A 10,515-nucleotide genomic window follows, 5' to 3' on the forward strand; every position below is an offset into this window, starting at 1 on the left:
GAAGAGTAGTTCTTCATTGCATGATGCGACCTTCATCACTGCTGTGATTGCCCCTTAGTCAATGAAATGTGTCTCTCTGTGGATGCCCAGCCAGCATCATCCAGTCCAAGGCTGCCAGATTTGGGCCAAGGCCAAATTCCTTCTGGGCCCCAAGATTTGTCAGGGAATTGGGAAACACCAATGGTCACCTGACACCAGCAATATTAAACACTGAGATTTGGGGTGTGGCCTGTGTTCCTTCAAATTCAGGTGTTTAAGGGAGCTCTGGTTCCAGGCATATCACTAAAGAGCAGGAGAGAGGATAGCAGAAATCAGTGCTGGCCCCTGGGATTTCTCTTCTGTCTCCTCAGCTTTCTACTGCCAGGTAAGATGGTGGAGGGGCAAGAGTTCAGGGGAAAGAAGGATGATGCCCTTTGAGGAAAACTGGGTACCCTCTCTCAGTCTCCAGTCACTGGAGGCTGTCGAATATGCCTCCAACTTTGAGCACTTGGATTTTTTTCTATAATGAGGTTTCCATAATGCCTATGTCAGCTTTCCTTCTGAGAAAGAAGAAAAACCTTATGATGGGCATCTACTGACATCAGTCTTTACTGACTCCTGAGCGGCAAGCAGCCTGTTCAGAAGTCCCTTCTTCTGTAGTCACCTCCCCATATCCCTATATATGCACTCGGCTTCCTGATTAGAGGATAAACTCAAAACTGAGGATTGTTTTATTCTTTGAATTTGTATCCCCTGCACCAAGGGCAGTACCTGGCACACAGTAGGTACTCAATAAATGCTTATGGATTGATTGATGGATCCTTTGCTGTATTAAGCCTCATCTCTCGTTCTCACCCTCAGGCATGATATTCATTCATTCAACAAGTGTTTTAAATAGTCACTATATACAGTGAATGCACTGCAAAAAAAAGGACTTACTATTTGCAATGTAATGTAAATGCTTATTGATAACTGAAGAAACAGCCTATGCCTCTATGTCCACAGTAGTCAGATGCCCAATGACCTCAGCAGTAACACTTCTATATTGTTAAAAGTAATCAGATTATAGGATCGTGGGCCTTAGAGGCCCTCTAGTCCAAACCATTTTACAGAGGGGGAAACTGAGTCATAGAGAAGGTGAAATGACTTATCCAAGGTCACACAGATATAAAGTGGCAGAACCAGGATTTGAACTCATTATCTGATGCTCAGAACTCTTTCAACTACACCAAATTGCCACAAATCAGAGGAACTTGGTCCAAATCTCCTACTTGTTACATGCCTGATCTTGGGCAAATCACTTCCCCTCTCTTGGCCTTACTTTCCTCATCTGTAAAATAAGATGGTTGGGCTAGATGACTTTGCCGACCAGACTGGAACCGGCCTCTAACCTGTGAGTGGCTGGAACCAAACAAACAGAGCAGGGCAGAGACGGGAGAGTCAGGACACAAAACAGAAGTTTAATTGATTTCAGAGTGACGGAAATGATGTATACACATGGAAGCCCCCAATCCTAAGAAGGAGAGCTTAACATGCTGGACTAAACTTATATCCATCCTGGGCTGGACCATGACCTAATCATTTTTAGGTCTTGAGTGACTGCACTGTAGGAACAGCATTTTCTCAACTCTCAGGGGTCATGCCCACCCTGCAGGGCACAGAACCAGAATGCTGTGATGGGAGTAGGAGTGCAGTACCTGTCAGTGATAAGGAACAGGGATTGTGAGTATGTGATGCATGGCCCTGGGAAATAGGGGGAGCTAAATCCCTCAGTGAACACCTGTTGCTGGTCCAAGCAATACACTTTGCCAGAGGGTGATATCATCCAGAGCGCAGAGGATTATGCCAAGCTCAGGGCACAGCCTGCTTGCTAGGCCTTAGCTCTGGAAAACAGGGGATCTCCAAACTATTTTGAAACTTCTAAGGTCTCTTCCAGCTCTAAATCTATGATCTCATAATCTTAAGTGCAGGAAAGATATCAGAATGGCAAATGCCTCGTATGAAAGGGATGAGCTTGATTTGAACAAACACTTATTAAGTACCAATGGTATGAAGAGCTAAAGATGAAAGGCAAAAGCTAAACAGTCCCTGCCCTAAAGGGCATCGCATACTGCTTCTGTTGTATTGCTCCGTGGCCTCCACAAAACGAGGGGAAAAAAAGACTGGACCAGAGGTGGTTTGGGGAGGGGGCAGACAAGGTGGAGTCACTACTCTGTATCTGACCCAAGAACCAGCATAGGTCCGTGACCTAGTCATGCAAACAATGGCCACTCATTGGATGTTTGGGGGACCCGTAACTAGGAATGAATAAGGCAGCAATGCCACCTGGGCATCTTACATGGCTCATGTTTTTTCTCCCTTTCCACACCCCCTATCTTGTAATTTTCTGTTAAAAGATCAAAAATGTCAAAGGGAAGAAACTGAGGCAGTTATCCTGCTACTCCAGGAAGGTTCAGGGAGGTGAGCTAAGGAGAAGTTTGGGAGGGATGTGTGGGAGGGCAGAATTAAAGAGACAGCTGGCATATGCTGTTCCTGGCCCCGGGGCTGAGTTTGCATGCAGATTTGGGCAAGTTTTGCATGGGGACAGAAACCCAATGGAACTGAGAAATGAGCACTGACTGATTGAGCTCACCACATCAGTCATTTCCCTACCAATCACATTCTTTATTTCCTGCCCCAGGAACGAAGGGCCCCAGGACATTGACTTTCTCTGGTCATTTGGATTTAGGGAACAGGAAGTAAGGGGTTCACATTTTTCCCCAGGATTCCGTGGGTGGGTGCAACAATGACCTGTTCTGTAGCACCTCTATCACATATAAAATATAAAACCTCTACTGTACATCTCACACTTTTTTCATTCTGAACAGGCAAGAGGAATGAATTCACCATCAATTGCTCGGGATTTGACTCCCAAGGGGTAAACCCCACTGTCTTTGCGTCTGTGATCATGAGAAAGGACTTTCGTCCAGTTGTCAACTACAGTGTCCCAACCCAGGTCAACATCTCCTTCACCGTGTCCTCCATCTTGGATGTGGTGAGCGTTTAGCCCTGCAGCCCTTTCTTGGGCTCCATAACCTATTGAAGCCCTTGCCTCCCCACTTCCCCTCCCCCCCCACCACCATAAAGACCCAAATATCAACAAGGGACCATCTCAAGATTAGGAATGTTCCTGGTGCCTTCAAAGGACTGAGGTGGTGCAATTTAGGGTGAGGACATAATCCAGGATAGCCCACAGTCAACGCCATGTTCCAGAGGGTTCTCCTTCTAGCCCATCTTGAGGTCCTAAAGCTTCTACCAGTAAGTAAGCCATTGGCAAAGATTACAGTGTCAGCCTAGCTGACTACACCTCCCCTTAATCAGAAATATTCAGTGCCATCTAGCTTTTGTCCCTGCTCCATCATATACTCTAGCCACAAGTGTTCTTTGAGGGTACCATGGAGGATAGCACAAAGAATAAGAGGGCGGGGAACATATGTGTTACCAAGCCATATGCCTAGAACATGAATCTTTTAACAGGATGAACAGCTCCAGCTTCTGACATCATTCCTGTGGCTGGATTTGGTATGGCAAACACAACCTCATTCTGCCTTTCCTTGGACATTTTATTTCCTCTGTTCCTGCTGCCCAAGTAATATTTTGTGAGGTTGACAGTGTCCTGGGAACTAGACGAGGCCAGTGGGAGCTGGTCCAGCTTTGGGGGCACAAAGGTTCCTGGGCAGCCAGCCAACTGGGAAGGCAGAAATGGGACCCCAGAAGGAAGAAGAACAGGCCACACAGGGAAGGGGATTCTGGGGAGGAAGTCAAGAAGTGACTACAGATGCTCTGCTCTGAAGCCTCCAAGGCCACAGTCAAGATCTCCCTAGAGAAGAGGCCAGTGAGGGCGCAAGGAATAACAAATGAGACCTTGTTAGACAGAAGGTGGAAGATGACCTCCCTCATGAAGCATGTACGTGAGAGATGGAGAAATCAGAGTTTAAAAGGGAATAGAAAGTGAGAGGGGAGGCATAACCTGACTGTTCCAAGCTCACTATAGCTCCGCTTCCCTGGACTCTAGGTCTGGGACAATGCCTTCATCAGCTGGAACCCAGAGGAGTGTGGGGGCATTCAGAGAATCTCTATGATGACTCAAAACCTGTGGCTCCCAGACATCTTCGTCATAGAGTCGTGCGTATTAGACCGAGGAAAATCTTGAAGGAAACCCAGCCCATCCCCAGCAAAGGAGGGGAGGGCATTTCAGTAGGGCATCCTTTGAGACAAAGAGAGACAACAGAGAAATAGATAGAAGTCTAACTGAATGGCTCCCACAGAACCACTGGTGGAGGGGAATGATGTACTATAGGGGACGCTACAAGGGATGAGCATGAAAGGGAAAGATAGGGAGCCCAGCATTGGGATGACCTGGGATAAGAGGGAAGGAAGAGGTAAGTAGAATCCATAGCTCCTACTTGCTGTAACCTCTTAAATGCAGCGTAGACGTGGATCAGACTCCAACAGGTCTCACTGCATATGTGAGTAATGAAGGTCGCATCAAGTATAAGAAACCAATGAGGGTGACCACCATCTGTAACCTGGATATCTTCCGCTTCCCATTTGACCAGCAGAACTGCACTCTGACCTTTAGCTCCTTTCTCTACACAGGTTAGTAGGAGGTAGAGACGGGAGGAGAGAGAGAGAGAGAGAGAGAGAGAGAGAGAGAGAGAGAGAGAGAGGGAGCAGTGGAATTCCTAAAAGAAAGCAGAGGAGGCAATGACAAAGTCCAAGGCAGGGGCCAATTGAAGGTCAGGAGATAGTTCAGATGGATGGACAGCAAGGGGCTGAGAGGTCTGTCAAGTTTATTGAGATGGGAGAGAAAAGAAAGTATCCCCTGAACCACAAGGAAGAAATATCCTGTGTTTTGTCTCTAAAATCATCTGGATTAATTCAAAGGTTCCCAAAGTGGGCAATACCACCCCTTGGGGGGGGCTGGAATGATCCGGGGGGGTTGTAGTAGCCTTGGGCATAATTGGAGGGCATTGAATAAAAATAAGAGGATGGTAGAAACATAAGGAAAGAAGAGAAGATAAGAAAATTTTGAAAAACCATTCATACATATTTCATCTGTTGTGTAATAGGGTTAAAGTCATAGTGATTACATAATTTTCCACATAAGCACACAAAATGCAAGTTATAAATGATCAGTGGTCAAGTCTTCCAAAAGGTCTTAACAAGCAAGTGTTGGCAGGAGAACCTGTAGTGCATTATTGGGAAGTCCAGAATGCATCAGCAGGAATATGTGTATTTAATGACTTGTTTACAATATGATACTATATGGTTACCTGACACAATGTTGTGTCATCAAAATTTCAATACAGAAAAAAACAGAAATTTACAACAAATTATTACATTTAAAATGCATCAATTTTTTAAAAAATATTTTTTTAAATGGCGCAAATTTCCAAAAAAAAATCAATAAATAAAAGTTAAAGGGTTAAAGAAAGTAGACTTCCAGGTGGGTGCTGAGTAATGTTTTTTTGAAAAGGGGGCGGTAGTCCAAATAGTTTGGGAACCTCTGTACTAGACAATTTGGTCTCCCTGCCTCAAGCCTTGCCCCACTGCAGTCCAGTGTCCATTCAGCTCACAAAAGGATTGTCCTACGAGGTCACTTCCCTGTAACTCCCTAAGATCTCCTAGGTCTAGAGAGATCTCCACCTCTAGGATCAAATATTAGATTCTCTGTTTGATACTTAAAGCTCTGCTTGCTACATTTACAGTCTTCTTCTACATTCCTCCTCTCCATACATCCTTTGGCCCAGATGTGGTGTCCTTGTTGTTCTCCATAGATGACATTGCATCTCCCATCACTGAGTTTTTGTAGAGGTTATCGTCTATGCCTGGAATGCACTCCTTCTCTCCTTGCTGGAACTTCTTGGAATCTGTTTTCCATGAAGACAGTTCAAGCTCTATTTTGTGCAAAAAGGCTCCCTTGACCTTGCCAGATGCTAATCCCCTTTCCCCAAACTACCTTGTACAGTCTTCCCCAGTTTCACAACTTGATGAAGGTAATTCATCCTGGAAAAGCCATTTATGGATCAATTTTGTATTAAGTTAAAAACATAATTACCATTTACTACAATGGGACACATTTTTATTTGTTCCTGAGCCCTCAATTTAACATTTGTTTATACTAAAGCACTGAATCCTACTAAAATGGACACAATTTCTTCAAAGTCTATGTAATTGATACAGTAATACAAAAACAAAAACAAACAAAAAACAACAGAGTAAAAACAAAAGAAGTCATCAAAAAGAATGCAGATAAAAAAAAGAAAAGAAAAGAAAAGAAGGCAGATGATATCACCTTCACCAAATGACTTCTGGTGGGAAACAAGGTGAAGTGAGGGAGACCCGCAGCTGGGCATGATGCTAAGATTGTCACTGCTATGAAGTAGAAACCTCTAGTAGTCTGAGGTGTTAACACCTCGTGTGTCAACTATACAACTGCAAATGATTGTGTGGTAGCTCTGATTCTTATCTCAGTTGTTTGAGACACAAGGCTCTAAACTGTACTAGTCCTGAAAAATGCAAAGAAATGGGGCAGCTAGATGGCACAGTGGATAGAGCGCTGGCCCTGAAGTCAGGAGGATCTGAGTTCACTTCGGACCTCAGACACATAACACTCACTAGCTGTGTGACTCTGGGCAAGTCACTTAACCCCAATTGCCTCACACACACACACACAAAAAAGCAAAGAAATGTCTTATAAACCTTAGTAAAGACACTAGATAAAACTTCTTGTAAAATGAAATGATCAAAACCCACGTATCTCAGAATGTGATTGTATTCATTGTGTATATGTCCCGCACTTTTAAATGTTGTTTCCCATACTGGAATATAAACTCCTCAGGGTCAGGAATTGTGTTACTTTTATCTTTGTATTCCCTGCACAGAGCACAGTGTCTGGCACATAGAAGACAATAAATTCTCAGTGACTGATTGATTGGTTGGTTCTCCCTTACAGTGGATGACATACTGTTGGGCATGGAAAAGGAAGTTTGGGAAATTGTAGACACATCTCGAAATCTCATCAAGACCCAAGGGGAGCGGGAACTCCTGAGCATCAACGAAGCAACTCCAAAGATGGCAGTGGGGTCCAGCCTTCATGACCAGATCATGTTTCATGTGAGTCCACACTTCCCCATCTTGTGACCTACTCACCCAAGCACCACCCTTATCTTATCAAACCAAAACCTTTTTTGGGTTTCATAGACTGTAAATTAAGACATCTTTGCTTCTATTTGGTCATGATTTTCAAAGAGTCCAATGATTCTGAAAATATCCGTCTTTTAGCCTGTTTTCCATGGTCAGTTGTTCTTTTTTTTTTTTTAATAGTAGAGACCTTATATTTTCTTCTTTTTAAACTGTTGACTTTTAATTGTTTTCTCATGGCAGCATTGAGTGCTCTTTGCTTCATTCTGTTTTAAAGGGAGTTCATTACTTGGGTAAAATTTTCCACCTTCTGTTCCAAGCTATTTATTCTCCTTTCAGCTTTTTACTCCTAAACTCTTATTTCCTTTAAAATGTCATTCCGTATCACTTGCTTCATTTCTTCCAGACACTTCTGTAGTCATGGCTTCCTATGTGGTCCCTCATAGCCAAGCCACTTTTTTTTCTCTGAGGATCTCTATAGTTGGGAGTAACTCTTTTCTTCTGGGCTTACCTCTTTGGGCTTCTCTTGACTCACAGTATTTCTTCAACATGTTCAGTGTTTTCTTTTGTTTATTTGACTTTCCAGCTTCTGGTCTTCGATTGGGATTTTGTGCTCCGCTCATTCTCGTCCAGATGGTTTGGATAAACTTTGTTTAGTCTTGTCTCCTTCTTGCTCAATCACTGTTCGGGAGCTGGTTTGATTCTCTAGTCTCAGTCTTCTTGCATAGCACCCCCTCTCCTGCCCTGTACTTGCACCAAGGAATCCAATTAGTCTTGTCTCTTACTGTGGTTCCCAGTGCTCAAAGAAGTGCGTGGTCAACCTTGTCTCCCTGTATAGGGACTGGCTCTGTCCCCTGCCCCTGTTCTGGCAGACGAGGGCTGGGATCTGGTTTCAGGCCACCTTCTGACTAGAGTTCCCATTGGCTTGCAATCCCCTTGTCGAGAGCAGTGGCTTGCTTCAGGTCCGTGTGTAGGAGTTTGTACTGGCTTCCCTTCTATATCTCCTTGTCCAGATTCTGGCCCCACTGTCCAGAGCTTACTCTGGCTTCCATGGTGCAACCCCATGACCAGCCTCTGCTGGCCATATTTTTTATATAGTTCTGTGCTGGGTGGGAGAATCAGTCTTTTTTTTCCTCTTCAATTTTCTTTGTCACCAGTCTATTTGGGGCCCTTTTCAGATACTTTCTGGGGTTTGTATCAGAGAACTGGCTCCTCTATGAATATTCAGGTTGCCATCTTAACCAGAAACCCTTCTTACTGCTTCTGCCTGGAAAGCTTCTCCTATCAAGGATCCTTCTACAGTTCTGTCCTGAAGCCCTAAACTGTAACCCTTTCCTGAGACCTGTCTGTGACCTCTGGGTATGTACACTTTGTGTTCAATGCGGTCTGGAGCAATACTCCCATTGGGTTCCGGACAAAGAGGCCAATATATTTTGTAACAAATCTTGCTCTTCCTATCAAGCTTGGCTTCTTGAAAATACCCCATTTCCTCCTTCTCCTTCACCTCCAGGTGGCTATCAAACGCCGACCTGGCCTCTATGTGATAAACCTGCTGGTACCCAGTGGATTTCTGATAGCGATCGATGCCCTGAGCTTCCTTCTGCCAGTTGAAAGTGGGAACCGAGCCCCATTCAAGATGACCCTTCTGCTGGGCTACACTGCCTTCCTACTCATGATGAATGACTTACTTCCTGCCAGTGGCATCCCACTGATAAGTATGGTTCCTTCCACTGCTAAAAGAAAGAAAAAGGAGTAAAGAGAAAGGGGAGTATTTGATTTCGCCAACTCAAGGGGAGAAGGGCTCTTGGGAAGAAAGCATGGTCCTAGCCAGGTTGGGACTGGGGAAAAATGACAAAGGAGGAAAGTGGAAATCACTTTGGCCCTGTCTTACAGCAGTCCTATATGTTCCTCAGGTGTATACTTTGCCCTCTGTCTGACCCTGATGGTAACCAGCCTGCTGGAGTCAGTCCTCCTCACCTATCTCTTACACATGGTCACTACACAGCCCCCTCCCATGCCATCCTGGCTCTATTCACTGGTGTTGAGGTACATCACAGCAACAGAATGCTGCAACAAAGGGTCCCAGAAAGAGAACAGGGGCCCTGGACACAACTCCATCCACCTCCCAGGTAAGCGGCCTCATTAACCCTACTCACAATGTCCCCTTGGCCCGACATTCTAAAGCTGCCAGCTTGGCTATTTCCAGTGGTGCTGTCTGAGCTCCTATTCTTGCTACAGGCCAAAAGGACCCGGTGGCATTGGCAGGATGGGAGCCAGGCCCAGGTAAGGCTGAGCTGAATGAAGACCCACAATCCACATGGGCAGAGTCAGAACAGGAAATCCAGAGGCACAGGACCATGGACATGTGGGTGAAGTTTAGCCTTGCTCTGGACACACTGCTCTTTTGGCTTTACCTGTTGTTCATGATCTCCTCCTTAATCACAGTCATTGCCCTCTAGAGAACCTAGAAACGGGGCTTCCTGTACTTGCCAATGTCAGCTTCCAGCTTCAGCTCTCCTCCAGCGGCTAGTCATGGGCCATCCTCATTCCTAAGAACCTTCCATGTCCTTGTCTCAGTCTACACATCCAACTCAGTCCCATCAATAAGGAAACTTTTGGCTACCCCCAAACTAGGCTTCTTGTTCTCATCCTTTCCAGCTTCCCCAATCCTTCTGTTCATTTCCAATTCCCTTACTACTCAAGCTTCCAGCCCACTGGCAACAATTTTCTATTCTCATTAAGTTTTTGAAATAAATCACTCTGCAGAGAGGACTAACATTTTCATAGTACAAATGAAATGAACAGAACCATGAGATCAACTTTTACACTGGCACCAAACTGTCCAAAGAAATCACTTTGGAGCTACAGGAACTAGTGTCTGTACAATGACCATCCGTCATTCCAGAGTTCTGAGGAGGAAACATACTGTTACAGAGAGGCGATGGACTTAGGGTGCACAGGGAAACATCTATTTTTATATACAGTCATTGAAGGAATTTGTTTGGTTTGTCTATGCATATTTGTTACCAGAAATAGTTTTTTTTTTTCCCCAATGGGGTTGGGGTGAGAGGGACAGAAAATAGATTTCTGTTAATTTTTAAGAGGGGAGAGAGTGCCACAGATGTGAAATGTTGCACGTGCTTTCAGATGAGATCAATATATTGTTAATTTTACTGAACTTTTTTTCCTTTGTTACAAGAGACCTCTCATGAAGGTCTATGTAATCTATGTGATGTAAAAGCTAAGCACATCAATAAAACTTTTGAAAAAATAGAATTACACCTATCTGTCACATTCACACATTTGTTACCTAGGGGTATTGTGCTGTCTTTCCTGGTCCCTCTGAAGGGG

At 44.5% G+C, this 10,515-nt stretch overlaps 1 protein-coding gene across 1 annotated transcript; it reads left to right on the plus strand.

The window, feature by feature from the left end:
* Positions 1-2,926: 2,926 nt before the first annotated feature.
* On the plus strand, positions 2,927-9,623 carry LOC114052651 (5-hydroxytryptamine receptor 3E-like). The gene is made up of 8 exons (XM_027875362.1): positions 2,927-3,013; positions 3,496-3,540; positions 4,034-4,143; positions 4,448-4,617; positions 6,977-7,101; positions 8,675-8,879; positions 9,078-9,293; positions 9,403-9,623. The coding sequence occupies exons 1-8, from the start codon at positions 2,927-2,929 to the stop codon at positions 9,621-9,623; spliced, it is 1,179 nt and encodes a 392-aa protein (XP_027731163.1).
* Positions 9,624-10,515: the final 892 nt, after the last annotated feature.

Source organism: Vombatus ursinus, unplaced genomic scaffold (assembly GCF_900497805.2).
Source record: "Vombatus ursinus unplaced genomic scaffold, bare-nosed wombat genome assembly UNPS02014808.1, whole genome shotgun sequence".
NCBI classification, from domain to species: Eukaryota; Metazoa; Chordata; class Mammalia; order Diprotodontia; family Vombatidae; genus Vombatus; species Vombatus ursinus.